Source organism: Apium graveolens, chromosome 7, assembly GCF_009905375.1.
Source record: "Apium graveolens cultivar Ventura chromosome 7, ASM990537v1, whole genome shotgun sequence".
Taxonomy (NCBI): Eukaryota; Viridiplantae; Streptophyta; class Magnoliopsida; order Apiales; family Apiaceae; genus Apium; species Apium graveolens.
This window is the reverse complement of record NC_133653.1, coordinates 7,591,916-7,612,242: the sequence shown is the minus strand read 5'-3', so window position 1 is coordinate 7,612,242 and position 20,327 is coordinate 7,591,916. Positions and strand designations below refer to the sequence as shown.

General features: G+C 33.0%; 1 protein-coding gene across 1 annotated transcript; it reads right to left on the bottom strand.

The window, feature by feature from the left end:
* Positions 1 to 11,381: 11,381 nt before the first annotated feature.
* On the bottom strand, positions 11,382 to 15,535 carry LOC141673194 (uncharacterized). The gene is made up of 2 exons (XM_074479928.1): positions 14,716 to 15,535; positions 11,382 to 11,488 (listed from the first exon to the last, which is right to left on the bottom strand). The coding sequence occupies exons 1-2, from the start codon at positions 15,533 to 15,535 to the stop codon at positions 11,382 to 11,384; spliced, it is 927 nt and encodes a 308-aa protein (XP_074336029.1).
* Between the last annotated feature and the right edge of the window lie 4,792 nt (positions 15,536 to 20,327).

Below are 20,327 nucleotides of genomic sequence, written 5' to 3'. Positions count from 1 at the left end.
TTTATAACTCGAAATTATGAGTAGTTTAAATACCGGAGAAAATAATATCTTGATATATCAGATGGTGTAGTTTAGACACTGAAATAAATAATTATTTTTTAATATAATATATAAATAATTATATATATCTAAATTGCTTCTAATATTATAATATAATATTTTAAAAATTATAAAAAGAATTGTATTATTTCAAATTTTATATAAAAAATCTGTTTTTTAATCGGGTTTTTCAAAAAGTCAGGGCTTTTATACGGGCCGAACAGGGCTTTAATCCGGGTTTTTTTAGATCAGAGTTTTTATCCGGGCTTTTCGAATTTCGGGCCGGACCGGATTTTTGAAAAAAAGGAGGCCCAATTTAAGGCCCGCGGGCCAAGCCGAACCAGGCCGGGCTTTTTTCGGATCGGGCTTCGGGTCTTTTTTCCTAATCGGATTGTATCGAATTTCGGGATTCGGATTTTTGGAACATCCCAACAAGTGAGCACCTTGCGTCCGTACATGCTATTTGTCCGAAAATTATAAAATAATTTAGTTCATTCTCCTCAAAAATATCTCGTCCCCCTTAAATTATATTTCTTGTTTTGTCCCTCTTTCAAAAGGTTAATTATCAAATAGGTCACTTACTGCATCCAAATATATCAAGTGAGTCATTGATTACTAAACTGACTCAAATGAGTCACTCATTTAAAAATTTATATCAAAAAAATCACTGTATCGTTAGTCGAAATTCTTAAATGTTTTATATATTGAGTTTCGTACAATTTTTATGAATGATATTATATCTAAATAAAAGGTTCCGGATTCTACTATTTTAGATAATATTGTTAGATTTTTAAAATTTTATCAACTATTTAATTTTAATTTTTTGATTGTTTTATTTAATTTTAATTAAAAATTAATAGTAGATAAATTTTTAAAATTTTAAAAATATTATCTAAAATACTGGAACTCAGAATCTTTCATTTGGATGTAATATCATTCATAAAAAATGTGTGAAACTCAATATATAATACTTTTAAGAATTTCGACTAACGATAGAGTGATATTTTTTATACAAATTTTTAAATGAGTGACTCATTTAAGTCAGTTTTGTAATTAGTGACTCGGATTGATACATTTGAACGCAGTAAGTGACCTACTTAATATTTAACACTCTTTGAAACTAGTGTTCGTGTTTGGTATTTAATTTGTAAAAATATGCACCATGTATACGTCAGGTACATGTAATGAAAAACTGTAGATTATTTTATATGATTAATTGAATCAAATTTAGCCAATTTTATATGTAGAATTCGAATATCTTCAATTTTTCTTTTGATTAATCATCGATAAATCAATCGGACACCGTATATTTAGAGTATGGTATGATCAGGGTAACATGTAAAAAAGATCATTCGCGTAATTCAAAAAGTAGGAAGACTATTTTTGTAAAGACACTCGTCTTAGTACATGACATATAAAATGAGTGATATATGCATACATGTGTGATATATAATAATATTATTATATATAAAGACTAAGTAACATTTTTTTTAAAAAGAAAGTATTGAATGAACGAGACAATACCTAAGCTCGTGGAGTATACATACAATACTTACCCACATAGTCAAATATACATACAAAAGACAAAAATAAACTCTACAGTTGTATTCTTCTACCATTGTATTCTTTCTGATCTTTCTAACCCACTAAACAAACCCTACACCATTTTAATATGTTGTTTTCAACCAACCCTATCTAATATCATGTGAGATTTAAAGCCCCAATATTAGGGATGACAATCGATTCAGTCGAAACGGATTTTGCAAAAAATAAACCCGAACCCGATTGTCTTTGTCAAACCTGAATCCGAACCCGAAAAAACTCGAATCACCAAATTTGAACCCGAACCCATCGTATTTTATTAGGATTCGGTTCGGGTTTATAGATCTATAGTATATTACACATTGATTTCCGTAAATTTTATTGAAGCATTAATAGGATCTTATTTGAGAAAAAGGTTCATAGATCTAACGATATTGAAATTTTTGAAGTTGAATTACAGGATCCAGAGTAGGAAATGGATCAGAATTCTAAGGATATAATTGGTGGTTAAAAATGTAACAATTTTGGCTTATAGTATACTTGTATCGAACCGTAAACAAGGTTAACAATAATAGTCCAGTAATGTTAGACTTTAATGAAATAGTTTGTACAAAGTATAATCTTTTTACTACTAATATTAGTAATATATGGTATCATATATTATATTAATACTTTCAAAATAAAAAATATTATTTATATATTAACACGGGTTTCGGGTTGCGTTCGAGTTCTGGTCGGAACGAAATGAGTTTCGGGTTTTCAAGTCGGGTTCGAAACGGTATGCCTTAAACCCGAACCCGACCTGAAAAGAGTTCGGGTTTAAAAATTATACCCGAACCCGAAATATTCGGGTTCGGTAAAACCCAATCGGATCGGTATGAATTAGATATCTATCGGTTCGGTATAAATTGCAATCCCTACCCAATATATAAACTCACTTGATCCACCCAAATAAGACCTGATAAATTATATTCTTATTTTTTTTTACTTCTGTTAAATTAAACATGAATAGAGTCTAGTGATAGTTGTTATAAAATACTAGTTATAGTAACAATAAAAGAGCACAATAAAAGAACTACTAAAAGAACTACTATATTTTTATCGGAGAGAGTTGAGGAGGAAAAAGAGCAGAGAAGATGCTCAGGGTGTCTTTTGCTTCTTACTGAATGTGCCTATTTATAGCCAAAGGAGGGAACAAGTACATTAAATGAATTGCAAGTTTTCTACTCCTACATGTAGCTTTACTATTTAACCTTTGAATATAACAATCAATTTATAACACTCCCCTTTGATTGTTATTATATAGTGGATCATAGACTGCCTCGTTAAAACCTTGCCAAAAAAAACCCAGTGGGATAAAAATTTGACAAAAGAAAAAGAGTACAATCTCCCCTTGGAAAAACTAATCATTCTCTGAAGTTTTGTTGTAACAAATCCTTAAGTCGCCGCATTCCAATGTTATGTCGTAATATATCGTAACTTCCCAAATGTTGAATTCGGTAATGATTTCGTGAATAAATCAGCAAGGTTGTCACATGACCGAATTTGTTGTACATCAATTTCACCATTCTTTTGAAGCTCGTGAGTGTAGAAGAATTTTGGTGAAATGTGCTTCGTCATGTCCCCTTTGATATATCCTTCCTTGAGTTGATCAATGCATGCAGTGTTGTCCTCAAACATGACAGTAGGACTTCTTGTGATGTCTGGCAATCCACATGATTCTTGAATATGTTAGTGTATACTGAAAATATTTATTTGAATTATGTACATTTATTTCTGGCCAGTTTATTTGAGAATCATTTGAATGTTTACATGTTGTCTAATATTATATATTGTGAACAATCTAGTATCAAATGGGATACAGAATATTAGATTGTTAAATACGGTTATATAATATAATAAGGTTCACAGTACAGGTGGTGTTGGACAATCCACTGGTATGGCTGTAGTATTATTTAGATTAGTTTATATTGACTAATAAATAATACTAGTATACTTTGTGTATATTGAACAGGATCAAATTTAGAATTGTTCCCTTAATACTGATTAAGAAGGAGAACTAAGATTCTATGTTATTATTAATGCTTAGGTTCTTAATCCGGAAATAGTAATTGACACGTGTATATTATTTACATGCTTTGATTTATATATGAAATAATTCTTTTGAATTATATCATTATATTTTGGGTGATGGAATTATATACATGGTGGATATTATTTATTGAAGGAATTCATGTCCTGATAATATTCAGGTTAATGATGTCTCCTTGAAAGCTCAAAAAGATTTAATTATGTGAAACCCTGCAGGTGGAATTTATTCTGGCATAATTAAATAAAGGTTGAGTGAATGATCAAGGATAAAAGATATTAATTAAATAAATTATCAGTAATTTATTTAATTAATGGACATATGATATTTTAAACATGGGGAATTTAATAAGCAAATAATATTGGAACCGAATTAATTAAATTACGGTATTAGGAAAGGTAGTGCAAATATTAATTCTTTAGTGGATTGAATTAATATTTAATTACTTTGGGCTAGGCTCAAGATGTAATTAGAAGGCCCAACCTAATTATCCATGGTCCCTATTGTAGCATATATATATTCTTATTCTCTTCTTGCTTGGCAATTGTGTGAAAATATATTGTAGCCACCAAGGAGCAAGAAGAGAGGATAACTTGAGAAGACGGAGGCCACACTTCGCTCAAGGGAATTTGGGAATACAATAGAAGAGCGTGGAATCAACCATTAATAAGGTAATCCTCTTTTCATAATCTTTATCGTAAAACGTAGTAACACTCTAAGTCCGTGGTTCCCAACAATTGGTATCAAGAGCCTGGTAATGGGTTCTACGTTTTATGATATAATGTCCATGTCGTAATTATATATGCGTGTATATAGTGTTTTGCTTGTATTGGTTTTGATGCAGGTTGTTAATCCACTATTATGGCCATGTATATTTTAATTATGTGTTTGGATCCCACGTGGTTTAATCGTGGTTAATTTTTGTTTTGGTTTCCACGTGGTTTAATCGTGGTTGTAATTTACACGAGGGTTGATCGTGTTAGAATAGATTTTACAAAATTAGTTTTGTATTAGATCTATTTTTTTTGTAATTGTTCCGGGTATTTTGTAATAGTTATGTGCGATCGGAAATCAATTCCGGTAGTTTTTTGTTCCGCTGTGCGATTACAAGGGGCTGCTGTTGATGTTTGGATCGAACAAAATCAAAACAAAACTCACAAAAAAGCAACAGGCGCGCGCGCGTTGCGGCCGCTGCGGCAGCTGGGGCTGCTGGGGCCGCTGCGGCAGCTGGGACTGCTGGGGCCGCTGCGGCAGCTGGGACTGCTGGGGCTGCTGGGGCTGTGGCGGCAGCTGGGACTGCTGGGGCTGCTGGGGGCGTCGGGGCGCGCTTGGGGCAGATTTTTTTTTTGAGAGCTGAATTTTTTTTTCAAGGGCCATAATAGTGGAAAATTTATTTTAATTTTTTCCATTAAATTTTAATTATTGCTTTAATTTACTGATTATGTGTGTCGTTAATTATGTGTGTAATTCTTTTAAAATTACATGTTTAACTTAATTAGGACGACATGGACATTAAATTTTATTTATTGCTTTAATTAAATGTTATATGTTGCTAAAATTATGTGTGTATTTTGAATGCATGATTAGACATAATTATAACAACATAGGGCCCCATTTAATTTTAAAATTCCTCAATTTTAATAAAAAAAATTCTAAGTGGGAGAGGGAATTAATATGAAATTAAATCTCAGGGTCTCCATTATTGGTTATAGGTAATTTAACATAAAGACGAATATAAATTATATATACGTCACCATCGTGGCATGTAATTTATGGTGTCTAGAATGTTATTGAAATTCCTAGAACAAACTTCTTAAATTAATAAATTTTGAAAGGAATAAATACGGATTTTCTTTATTTCTTATTTGGGGCGATTTTGTCAAAATTGGGTTCATCGAACTTGTAAGGCTGTGGGTTTTAAGCGAGACCGATGTGACTCCTCCACTACCTGGAAATCAAACCATTGATGAATATTGAATTGAAGTATTCTATTCAAGGCAAAATTACGAATAATTGGAAGGTTTACACGTCACCCATCGTGGCGTACCAAGTTCCATAGATTTTAAATAATTTAAGATTTGATGATGGTATACACTTAGCTATGAAAAATAATATAGTTCACCCCAACGTGACATATTGTTTAGTAATAGGACCGAAGTAACATTTAAACAAAATTAGGTGGTATACATGTCACACATCGTGGCGTACCAGAAGCTTATGGTGTTTATATGTTAGTGCATTAAATTTTAATAATTGTTAGAGGAATCAATAGATCTTAATAATTAATGCACCCTTATTTATGTGATGTTTTTATGCATGATTCTCAGGATAAAATGGGTTTTAATCCACTATTCACCATACTTAAGGATAACAAACTTACCGGACCTAACTATATTGAATGAAAACGAAATTTGGACATTGTGTTGACTGCTGAGGAGTACAAGTTTTGCACTTATGAACCCAAGTCTGAACAGCCTGCTGTTGATGCTCCTGAAGATGAGAAAAAGTATAATAAACGGTGGATTAAGGCTGATGAAATGTCGCGATGTTACATTCTGGCAGCAATGTCGGGTGTTTTGCAGTATCAGCATCAGTCTATGGCCACTGCTTCGGATATGCTCTTTAATCTCAAGGAACTTTTTGGAGATCAGAATAGGGCTGCTAGGCAAGTAGCCATGAAGGCTTTAATGAACACTCAGATGGTTGAAGGCACACCTGTAAGGGATCATGTTCTTAAGATGATGTCTCATCTAAATGAGATAGAGATCCTTGGTGCTGAACTTGACGGGGAAACCCAGATTGACATTATCCTTATGAGCTTGTCCAAGAGTTTTGAGCAGTTCCGCTTGAATTACAACATGAACAAGAGGCAGTATAGTCTCGCGGAACTGCTGACAGAACTTCAGGCAGCTGAAGGATTATTTCGGCAGAGTGTTCAAGTGAATGTGGCTGAGAAAGGTTCTTCCTCTAAGCCAAAAGGTATTAAAAAGAAGAAAAAGGCTCAGACACAGAAAGATGTGAAGGCAGTGGGAGTTCAGGGTGGTGTGAAAAAGCCTAAGGGAAAGTGCTTCAGATGCAAACAGTCAGGTCACTGGAAACAAAATTGTCCTCTTCCTAAGAAGACAAACAATACTGGTATGTCTCTTTCTCTAGTTACAGAAACATTTATAGCGGCTATATCTACGAGCACTTGGTGTGTAGATACAGGAGCCACTGATCATGTTTGTAATTCTATGCAGGGGTTCCAACTATCCAGAATGCTTAGAGATGGTGAGATATACGTGTTCATGGGAGATGCTACGAAAGTAGCAGTAGTTGCCGTATGAGTTATTCATTTATCTTTTGGTTCTGATAGGATTTTGGTTTTGAACAATTGTCTTTATATACCTTCTTTTAGAAGGAATTTAATTTCGGTTTCTAAACTTGCTTTAGATGGTTATAATGTTTGTTTGGATCGTAATGTTTCTATTATGATGAATAAACGAATTATATGTTCTGGTACATTGCAAGACAATTTGTATATAATTAATCCTAGTCAACCTGCACTGCAACTGCAATTTAGGGAATTGAACAACACATCTTCTAACTCTACTAAAAGAAAGGAACCTTCTAGTTTGAACCAAACATATCTTTGGCACTTGAGATTAGGTCATATTAACTTGAGGAGGATTCAAAGACTGGTAGTAGACGGGCCTTTAAGCTCATTGGCAGTGGAGCCATTTCCAGTTTGTGAATCCTGCTTGGAAGGTAAAATGACTAATAGGCCTTTCAAGGCAAAAGGGAATAGAGCCAAACAACTGTTAGAATTGGTTCACTCTGATTTATATGGACCCATGAATATCCAAGCAAGAGGTGGTTATGAATATTTCGTCACTTTTATTGATGATTATTCTAGATATGGGTACGTTTATTTGTTGCACCGTAAGTCTGAGTGCTTTGATAAGTTCAAAGAGTACAAAGCTAAAACGGAGAAGCGACTTAATAAAAGTATCAAGTCACTACGATCAGATCGTGGTGGCGAATACTTTCTTGGAGAATTTAGGGAATATTTATCAGAAAATGGGATAGAATCCCAGTTAACTACACCAGGCACACCCCAGCAGAACGGTGTAGCAGAGAGAAGGAACCAGACTCTTTTAGAGAGTGTTAGATCGATGATGAGTTATTCGGATTTACCCAAGTCGTTTTGGGGACATGCCTTAGAGACAGCAGCTTATCTTCTGAACTTAGTACCTTCTAAGTCGGTTCCTAAAACCCCCTTAGAATTGTGGACCGGGGATAAACCGAGTCTAAGACATATTCGAATATGGGGTTGTCCAGCACATGTGCTGAACAAGAACGCGACTAAGTTAGAATCTCGTACAGAAGTAAGGTTGTTTGTAGGCTACCCCATGGGAACGAAAGGATATTTATTTTATAGTCCGAAGAATCGGGATGTCATTGTTAGCACCAATGCAAGATTCTTGGAGGAGGACTATATAATGAATCATAAACCCATGAGTAGTGTCGTTTTAGAGGAACTAGTGGGAGGGACAAATAATACCCATGAAGCTGTAGTACAAGTAGAACAACCACAATATAATGTACAACCTGTCACTAATACCGCACCAGTGCCTCGTCGTAGTGGGAGGGTTGTTCAACAGCCTGATAGATTCATGTTTTTGGGAGAGTCTTCAGACTTGGTCCCTAGTGAACATGATGATGATCCCCGTACATACGAAGAGGCAGTACAAGACAAAGATGCAGATCTTTGGCAAAAGGCGATGGAATCTGAGATAGAATCAATGTATTCTAATCAGGTCTGGGAGCTCGTGGAACCACCCAAAGGTATAAAACCTATTGGATGTAAGTGGATCTACAAGAAAAAGAGGGGATTAGATAAAAAGGTGAAAGCCTGGAAAGCAAGACTTGTTGCGAAAGGGTATACTCAGAAAGAAGGTATCGATTATGAGGAAACCTTTTCACCGGTAGTCATGCTTAAGTCAATCCGTATTCTTTTATCTATAGCAGCTCATCTCAATTATGAGATTTGGCAAATGGATGTCAAGACAGCTTTTCTTAATGGAAGTCTTGAAGAAACCATCTATATGCAGCAACCAAAAGGATTCATTAAGGAAGGCCAAGAGCATCTGGTATGTAAGCTTAAGAGGTCTATTTATGGACTTAAACAAGCTTCTAGAGACTGGAATATTCGTTTTGATCAGGCAGTCCAGTCATATGGATTTGATCAAATTCCAAGCGAATCGTGCGTGTATAAGAGAAGTGAAGGTAATGCAGTGGGTTTTCTAGTACTATATGTAGATGATATTTTACTCATTGGAAACAATGTTGAGATGTTGTCATCAGTAAAGGCATGGTTGTTCAAACAATTTGACATGAAGGACTTAGGTGAAGCGGCATACATCATTGGGATCAAAGTTATAAGGGATCACAAGAAAAAGATGTTGGCTTTATCTCAAGAGCCCTACATTGATGAAGTATTAGCTCGTTTTAACATGCAGAACTCCAAGAAAGGTTTTTTACCTTTTAAGCATGGAGTTGTTCTATCTAAGAAGCAGTGTCCTTCGACACCTAAGGATATAGAGAGCATGAAAGCAGTTCCTTATGCTTCAGCATGTGGAAGCTTAATGTATGCTATGTTATGTACGAGGCCTGACATCTGCTTTGTTGTAGGCATGGTTAGTAGATATCAGTCGAACCCAGGTCAGGAACATTGGAGTGCAGTAAAAACTATACTCAAGTACCTGAGAAGGACTACGCCTCAGATCTATTTCCTTTGGGATATACTGATTCAGATTTCCAATCAGATAGGGATAAGAGGAAATTAACCTCGGGATAAGTTTTTACTTTGGGAGGTGGAGCCGTTATATGGAGGAGTGTAAAGCAGAAATGCATTGCAGACTCCACCATGGAGGCCGAGTACGTGGCGGCCTCTGAGGCTGCCAAGGAGGCTGTATGGTTCAGGAACTTCCTTTTGGACTTAGATGTGGTACCTAATTTGCCTAGGAGCTTGACGGTGTATTGTGATAACACTGGTGTTGTGGCAAATTCAAAGGAACCGCGAGACCACAAAGCAGCTAAACATATTGAACGTAAGTATCATCTCATACGAGGAATCATAAAGCGAGGGGATATAGTTGTGCCTCACATATCATCAGAAGATAACCGAGCAGATCCTTTCACAAAGAGCTTGCCAACCAAGGTTTTTGACAAGCATGTGGAAGCGATAGGAGTCAGATGGATGGACACATAGATTTTTATGTAATAGTGGATTAAATAAATATTGATGTACACATAGAATATTTTGAGTATAAGTGGGAGATTGTTAGTGTATACTGAAAATATTTATTTGAAGTATGTACATTTATTTCTGGCCAGTTTATTTGAGAATCATTTGAATGTTTACATGTTGTCTAATATTATATATTGTGAACAATCTAGTATCAAATGGGATACGGAATATTAGATTGTTAAATACGGTTATATAATATAATAAGGTTCACATCACAGGTGGTGTTGGACAATCCACTGGTATGGTTGTAGTATTATTTAGATTAGTTTATACTGACTAATAAATAATACTAGTATACTTTGTGTATATTGAACAGGATCAAATTTAGAATTGTTCCCTTAATACTGATTAAGAAGGAGAACTAAGATTCTATGTTATTATTAATGCTTAGGTTCTTAATCCGGAAATAGTAATTGACACGTGTATATTATTTACATGCTTTGATTTATATATGAAATAATTCTTTTGAATTATATCATTATATTTTGGGTGATGGAATTATATACATGGTGGATATTATTTATTGAAGGAATCCATGTCCTGATAATATTCGGGTTAATGATGTCCCCTTAAAAGCTCAAAAAGATTTAATTATGTGAAACCCTGCAGGTGGAATTTATTCTGGCATAATTAAATAAAGGTTGAGTGGATGATCAAGGATAAAAGATACTAATTAAATAAATTATCAGTAATTTATTTATTTAATGGACATATGATATTTTAAACATGGGGAATTTAATAAGCAAATAATATTGGAACCGAATTAATTAAATTACGGTATTAGGAAAGGTAGTACAAATATTAATTCTTTAGTGGATTGAATTAATATTTAATTACATTGGGCTATGCTCAAGATATAATTAGAAGGCCCAACCTAATTATCCATGGTCTCTATTGTATCCTATATATATTCTTATTCTCTTCTTGCTTGGCAATTGTGTGAAAACATATTGTAGCCACCAAGGAGCAAGAAGAGAGGATAACTTGAGAAGACGGAGGCCACACTTCGCTCAAGGAAATTTGGGAATACAATAGAAGAGCGTGGAATCAACCATTAACAAGGTAATCCTGTTTTCGTAATCTTTATCGTAAAATGTAGTAACACCCTAAGTCCGTGATTCCCAACAGAATATTCTTGATAATAGACCGCAATAAAATACATTCTCTACTGGCTTCATGAATTGCAATGAGTTCTGAGTGAATTGTTGAGGTTTCCACTGTAGTTTGCTTCATGGATTTCCAGGAAATGGCTACACCACAATATGTAAATACATATCCAGTTTCTGATTTGCCAAAATGAGGATCTGACAAGTATCTAGCGTCTGCATATCCGATCAACTGAGATGTTGAGTTTTTTGGGAAGAATAATCCAAAGTCTATTGTTCCCCGAAGAAAACGGAATATATGTTTAATCCCATTTCAATGTCTGTCCATCGGAGCAGAGCTAAATCTAGCCAATAAATTCACAGCAAATGCAATATATGGCCTTGTATTATTTGCAAGATACATAAGTGCACCAATTGCACCTAGATATGGGATTTCAGGACCAAGAACATCTTCATCATATTCTCATGGTCGAAATGGATCTTTATCAGGCTCTAAAGATCTAACCACCATTGGAGTAGTCAATGGATGAGATTTATCCATGTAAAATCTGTTCAAAACCTTTTCTGTATATGTAGATTGGTGGAGGAAAATTCCCGATGACAAGTGCTCGACTTGTATACCAAGACAATATTTTGTCCTTCCAAGATCTTTCATTTCAAACTCTGTCTGTAGGTATATGACAGCTTCATCAACCTCTGTAGTTGTTCCTACAAGGTTTAAATCATCCACATATACAGCAATAATCACAAAACTAGATTGTGATTTTTTGATAAAAACACATGGAGAAATTTGGTTACTAATATACCCATTCTTTTGTAAATAACAACTAAGTCTGTTATTCCACATACGACCAGATTATTTAAGTCCATACAATGATCGTTGAAGTTTAATGGAGTATTTATGACGAGGTTTCTTGAACTCATTCATTTTAACCCTTCTGGGATTTTCATAAAAATTTCACTATCAAGTGAACCATACATGTATGCAGTAACGACGTCCATAAAACGTGTTTCTAATTTTTCTTTAGATGTTATACCTAATATAAAACTAAAAGCAATTGCATCCATCACTGGCGAGTATGTCTCTTGATAATCAATGCCAGGCCTTTGAGAAAACCCATGTGCTACAAGTCGGGCTTTATATCTGATAATTTCATTCTTTTCATTTCATTTTCTTATGAATACCCATTTATTTCCAACAGGGCTCACACTGATTGGTGTTTGGACAACAGGTCCAAATACTTCTCTTTTACGCAATGAATTTAATTTTGTTTGAATTGCGTCTTTCCATTTTGGCCAGTCTTTTCTTCGACGACATTCATCCACACTTTGTGGTTCAGGATCAGAATTTATGTCTACATCCAATGCTGCGGAATACACAAATACATCATCGATTATGGCTTTACTTCGATCCCATAATTTCATATCATGCACATAATTTATTGAAATTTTATGATTGTGTAATCCCGTATCTTCGGGAACTGGAATCTTTTTAGGAGATAATACCACTTTAGGGGCATTTGCTTCTTCTGGAGCATGTGCTACTTCAGGGGCAATTTCCTTTATTTTTCTTTTTCGTGGTGCAACATCTTTTGCACCGACCGGTCTACCACGCTTTAGGCGTGGCTTTGATTCTATAACCAATTCTTTTGTATCTGATTTTTGAATTGGTATATCTATTCTAGCTGGAGTATTTACTGCAGGTATTTGAGATTTAGTTATATTTCTAGAATCGTTAAATGCGTCAGGCATTTGGTTTGCGATATTTTACATATGAATAATTCTTTTAACTTCAAGTTCGCATTGACCGGTACGTGGATCTAGAAAATATAATCCTGATGCATTCCATGTTTTGTCAGGATTAACCTTATTTGAATGTTTATCTCCCCTAAGGGAGGAAACATAGACTCGTCAAAATGACAATCTGCATATCTTGCGGTAAATAAGTCTCCGGTTAGAGACTCCGGTTATCTAATTATAGATGTGGAATCAAAACCAATGTAGATACTTATTCTTCTTTGAGCTCTCATCTTCGATCTTTGTGGTGGAGCAATCGGCACATATACAGCACTTCCGAAAATTTTGAAGTGAGAAATATTAGGAACTTGACCAAGTACCAGTTATAGCGGAGAATGTTGGTTGTAGGAAGTTGGTATAAGCCTAATAATATTAGCAGCATGAAGTATTGCGTGACCCCAAATAGATGTAGGTAATTTTGCTTCCAACAACATCGGTCTTGCAATTAAGTTGGAGTCTTTTAATAAAAGACTCGGCTAACCTATTTTGTGTATGTACATGAGGAACTGGGTGTTCAACTGAGATTCTTACAGACATGCAATAGTCGACAAAAGTTGCAGATGTCAATTCATCGGCATTATCTAAACGAATTGACTTAATGCAATGATCTGGGAATTGAGCTCGTAATTTGATTATTTGGGCAAGTAGTTTTGTAAAAGCATCATTACGAGTTGAGAGAAGACAAACATGAGACCATCTAGTTGAGGCATTGATTAATATCATGAAGTACCTAAATGGGCTAGATTATGGGTGTATAGGTCCACATATGTCCCCTTGGATCCTTTCTAAAAAAATTGGGCTTTCAAGCTGAACTTTAGTAGGGGATGGTCGAGTAATCAATTTTCCTAAAGAACATGTTGAACATGGAAGGTCATTGTTGGAAAGAACTTTAAAATCTTTAAGAGGATAACCAGTAGAATTCTCTATAATACGACGCATCATAGAGACGCCAGGATGACCTAATCTTTCATGCCAAAATGTAAAAGATTTTGGATCTATGAGTTTGGAAGCAACGACATTGTGTGACTCAATAGTTCTAATTTTCATCATATATAATCCTGAGGAAAGTGAGTGAAACTTTTCTAAGATTTTCTTGTTGCTAGGATTAGCAGAAGTAATAAGAAGATATTCTCTATCAGCCTCAGAGGTAGTTTCGATGTGAAAATTGTTGAGTCGGATATCTTTAAAACTAAGAAGATTTCTAGTCGACTTACTAGAATATAATATATTTGAAATGTGTATGTGGGTACCTTTTCTCTACAGCTATCTTACTTACTGTCCCATCTGAATGAATGCCTGATCTATCAGATTCTCTGTCCGTCGTAGATTTACCGTACTTGGTTGCTAAGAAAATAGGTTAGTTTTTCACTAAAAGGAGAAAGGCGCTGTTAGGTAGGACGAAACTAGCTTTTCCAAAACCTTCTACTATATTAGATACGCCGGAAATCGTTCCGACTTGAGCTTTGGTTTTGGTTATTTGGGTAAAATACTTTTGGTTCTGTAGAATCGTATGAGTTGTACCACAATCAGCAATGCATATATCTTCAGAATCCATTCTGTATATAATTAAGAAACATAATTTATTTGATAAGAACATAACACACTACATAGTTCAAACAAAATAAAGCACACAATACACACTACTATAATAATTATATGAAACTAATCTTCAGCTTCCCATATGGGAGTTTCGTTAGGTTCATTCGGACCATTAATGCTTATTCCTCCAGTTGTGATTCTCGGGAAATCATCTATGTTATTGTTGGAGAAATTTGTTTCTACCATTTTCTCTTTTGATTTTTGAGAAGATTGGTATAACTTAATAAGATGATATGGGGTATGACAGTTACGTGTCCAGTGCCCATTCATGCCGCACCTATAGCAAACATTTTCAGCGTTTCCTCCTCGTGATGCCTTTCTTTTACTCTGTGATTCAGATTGCCACTGCCGGTGACCAGAGTTGTTATATGAACAAAAATGTCTGTGGCTCCGACCTCGTCCACGGTACCGCCCTTGGTCTCGTCCACCTTTATACCCTTTTCCACGTACATTCTGCTGGAATGACATGTTATTTACTTTAGGTAATGGGGCAGATCTTGTTGGACGGGATTGATGATTCTTAATCACCAATTCATGATTCTGTTCAGCAACGAGGAGAGTTGATAGAAGATCCCCAAACTTAGTAAATTTACGCTCCCTGTATATCTCTGCTAAGTTGATATTGTTGGGGTGAAAAGCTGATAGTGTTTTATCGATTTTTCTTTTTTCCGTAACTTTCTCACCACACATAATAAGCCTAGAACTTATTTTGAACAAAACAGAGCTATATGCTCGGACACTCTTAAAATCTTGAAGTCTTAAATTAGCCCAATCATTTTCAGCTGCAGGTAGATAAACTAGTTTCGGGTGATCGTACCTATCCTTTAGATTTTTCCATAAAATAAAAGGATCCTCGACTTCTAAATACTCGGATTTTAAATCTTCATGCATGTGGTGTCGGAGAAAAATTATGGAGGTAAAGTTTTCTTCAGCCGTGGATTTATATTCTGCCTTTATTATATCGCTTAATTTCTTTGAACCCAAGTGCAACTTTACATCTTGTACCCATGATAAATAATTATCGCCAGAAATGTCCAAGGAAACGAACGACAAGCTTGTAATATTTGTCATACTAAATCTGAATTAATACGAAAATTATTAAATTTTAATTCATCAATGTAAATATTACATTAATCGGGTGCGTTAACAAGTATGCAATAATCAATGTATATATTATTATCATTGATATTATAAACAAATCTATATATAAAATGACAAATGGATTTTCACCCGCCATATGGACGTCTGCGTATGCAGGTTATCTCCGACCAATAATAAATTAAAGTGGACAATCCTGCATAAGTTAGTTGGGGGCAAAAAATTATTATCCGACAGTTATGCAATTTATAAATTAAGGTTCCCACTATACTTCGGTATTACCCAAAATTAAATGGTACCGTAAAATAATTTTAATAGGCGGTGCACCGGCCATATATATTTAGATTATTAGTAGAGGGTATAACCACGTCTACTTCGGTCATAGATATATAAAAATTATATGTAGAGGGTGTAACCACGTCTACTCATATATATGCATTTTTAAATTAAAATTATACCTTCTCAGTTTCGGCAGGACTTCGTGCTGATAACGTATTATAAAATACTGGTTATAGTAACAATAAAAGAGCACAATACAAGAACTACTAAAAGAACTACTATATTTTTTATCCGAGAGAGCTGAGAAGGAGAAAGGGCAGAGAATATACTAATAAATCATATTTGCTAATAAAAGAAATGAGATATTACTCACTTTTTAAAAAGAGAAACTTTTTTCAAATCGAGTTTTTTTTCTAGTAATCTGATTTTTTTCGAATTTAGTTTGATTCAAGTAAAAAATCAATTTTTGATCGAATGTACCAAACGGAATCGAGAACAGATTTGAGTCTCGTATGAAAAACAAACTATCTAACGTGAAATAAATTTTACTTTGACATAAACTTCCACATTTATTTTTCTCTTTTTTTTTAAAAATTCGAAAACAAGGCGTAAAAGTCACTGAAATATAACATATTAATAGACTAGTAGTACTTTGGAGCTCACTAAATTAATTTGCAACCAGCGCCACAATGATTGGTTCAATTAGTTAATTAAAAAGAAGATAATTATTTTTTGGTCACAAATTCGAATTTCATGAGATGAGAATTTATAATTATGACTACCAGATAATTTATAATTATATCTTCTGAACCAGATGATAAAAAAAACAACTAGCCAATATAAACAGTTGTCCCTTCTCATAAATAATTACATACAAACATGACTTGTACATGTACGTATTATAACATCAGTAATATACAAAAATTCAATTTGAGTTGTAATACAATGGCCTCGTATTTAAATAATTCAATGTTGATACCCGGAAAAGAATAATATGAATTTTTAATATAGTGCATATCTCCATTATTGCAGTATTTAATTGACGTTCCTCGTATTGGAATGACTGTGGGAGACCCCGGTCTTATGAAGCACACTAGATTTCGTTTTCAGTATCTTCCGTCTTTTTATGCTGCCTAAAGAGCAGTCTTATATCTCGAACAAAATTATAGTTAAAAGTATCTCAAAGGGCCAACGAAGTGTTATGGTGTATTTGATATTGCTGTTACAAACAGTAACTGCCACTTTTCGCTGAAAGACGGTTAAAAAATTGTTTGGTAAAATTTAAAAGCTGCTTTTCGGAAATGTGTTTTTGATGTAAAAGCTGCTGTTAGAGAAAGTAAATTCTCACGTGCTTTTAGAAAAAGCTGTTTTTTAGCTGTTGCAGGAATCAGATGCTGATTTCACCATCAAACCTTACCGAAAACATTGTTATTTTTAATTTTTTGTATCAAAACATATACTTATCAAAAAAAATACTAAACAATCATCTCATTTTTAAAACAGCACTTTTTCCAACAACACTTTTTATAACAGCACATCAACTTTTAACAATAATCCCAAACAGAGCCTTACTGTTGTTGCGGCCCGCGGTGGCCGAGCCTAGGGATCTAGACGTGTCCGTCTGTTTGTGATCTATTGAAGCTTGACGTAAAATTTAAATTTAGCTTGTAAATAATTGAGGCAAGCTTAATTATTTTTAACTGAGCCGACAATTCAGCTCGTAAGATTTGCGAGTCAGCTTGTAAGATTTGCGAGTCTTATCAAGTCTATATTATTTTTATTATTTTTTATTATATATATTATATAAATCTTTAATTTAATTTTTATTTTTTATCAAATCAAAATCGAGCCGAACTCAAGCCGAATTCGAGTCAAACCGATCATATTTTGAGTTTTTGTTAATATTTAGTGAAATAAATTTGAATTTTCAAGCAGAACTCGAGTCTACCTCATATTTTATGAGCCGGATTTTGAACTTGAAATTAAATCTCAATCGAGCTCGAGCCCGAATTATTTTAATGAAGTTCGAACCGAGTTTGTTAGTGTCCAACTCGGCTCGACTCAATTAAACCCCTAATTAAACTTTTTTACCCTTTTTTTACCTCTTTCTGAGATGTCAATAGTTCAACCCGTGATCTAGGAGTATTATCGATTAGCAAAAAAAGAAATATCTCAAAAGATGGTAACTATATTAGAGTTTGATTCATGAAAACATAGCTCCGATAAATGGCAATGTTACCGGTGGTGTTATCGGATTGAACGTTATATGTTTTAATTGGTAAAATAAGATTTGAAAAAACTAGTTTTAAATTATGTAATATGTTAATTATATATTAGTTTATAATAACTAATAAAATAAGGGTATTAAATTAAATATAATTACAATATTATAGTGTATATGATATTGTCTCTGATTAATCATTTCGTTTATTTTACGATTTTACAATTAATTTTAAATCAATACACTTGTCGGTTAGCCCGATTTTTACAACATTTGGTCAAATTCTTATCACCTTTCAACTCAAACGAGATCTAACCAATTTACTACTGTTTTAACATTGGGATAAATTAATTTTATCCCTCATTTATAAAAAACCACTGGGATAGATTAATTTTACCCCTCGTTCATAAAATATTATCAATTAAAAAGAAAATATTGACAAACCGAGAACATGACCCCCTCCTATATATTTTACTAGCCGTTAATATTTAAATGAATTTTAAATTTTATTTATTCAATCATATATTAATTTTAATATATTTATATAAATAGATAATAATTACAGATTTATAATCTATACTATATTATAATAGATAGAACATTAAAAATTTGGTAGTCGGTTGTTGGTCGACACTTACTGAATTGCTTAATTACCCTTCTTTAATTATTATATTCTAATTGGCCAGTTGGTCGACCGGTCAATTTTAATTTTAATTGATATTAAAGTCAATTTCCTCTATCAAATTAAATTCTATTTCACATCGAACTATATATCATTATAATTGATATTAAATTCAACTTCATCTACCAATTTAAATTCTATTTTATATCAAGTTATATATTATTCCAATTGATATTCCTGCTTAAAATAAATGTAAGCGAACTATTGAACTAGAACAAAAAAATAATTTATATTATTATTCCATTAAAAAAATAAATTATACAATTGATCCAAACTAACACGAAATTAAAGTCAAAATATAATTTGGAAAATTAGAAAACAATTAAAAAAATAATCAAATTGGTCTGAACTAAAACAAAATTATATTATAGATCCGGTCTTAAAAAAAATTAAAACTAAATAAAGAATAATCAATTGGATTTGATCGTTGTAACGGGCCTCGAGCTAAAATAAAATAATATAAAATACTGATTCGGGATAAATCAAATTAATATCAGATTAAGTATAATTCGTCTTATAGATCTAAATTAAAAATTAAGTTTTTTACAACATAATTATTAGTTTTTTTAAAGCACACAAAAAATTATTAATAAATTATACAGTTCAATCAGTAATATTATCCTTTTTAAATAGCACTTATAGCTAATCAATTAAGTAATAACTCACTAAATAATGTCTTTTTAAGCTCTAAAGAGACATTGTAATTTTACTCCGAATAAAATAATAAATTCGCTATAATAATATTTGTTCTGGGTACCAAAGCTATTACCTTAAATAGGTTTAAATGTTCTAAAAAAACTACCAACATATATTTATGAAAGTATTTATGATGAATTCATATTATTAAAAATTTTAAATGATCAAATTTAAGAATTCAATTTCAAATTTAAAAAAATTATATAAAATCAAAAAAAAAATCATGCATATGTGCATCGTACGGGTTTTAAACTATTAATGATAAGAGATAATTGCATATTATACCCCTTAAATTTTGCTAGAACTCAATTTTGTATACCTATTTTCATAAATTGCAGTTAACATCCCCTTACTTTGAAATCCGATTCAATATACACCTTAATTTGGTAAAAAGGGTACAACTTGAAAGAGTGATGCAAACTGCAATTTTTTAAAGTAGATATACAAAATTGATTTTTGGCCAAATTTAAGTGGTGTAAAATGTAATTCTCTATGATAATAATAAAAGAATTAGGAAGAAGTTATGATATTAGTTTAGTAGGATAAATTTTGGTCGTAGTTCAACATGTGTATAATACTATTTTTTTTATTTTAAAAAAGCAAAATAATGTGGATAATCATTGAACTAAAATATAATTTATTCCGGTCATTATATTATAGTATAGTATAGTATTGATTTCTAAATAAAAAATATATATTATCTTTATAATTTAACGGTTCTCAAAAATTATAAAATAAGTAGATTAAATATATTATTCAATATAGAATTTTATATTTCATAATTTTTTAATTTAATATATTTACTTTTTTGAATTTATATTAAACAAAATGTGAATATCTACTTCTAGTATTTATATTTACGTGGCAGATTGTAGTGAAGTGGTGCT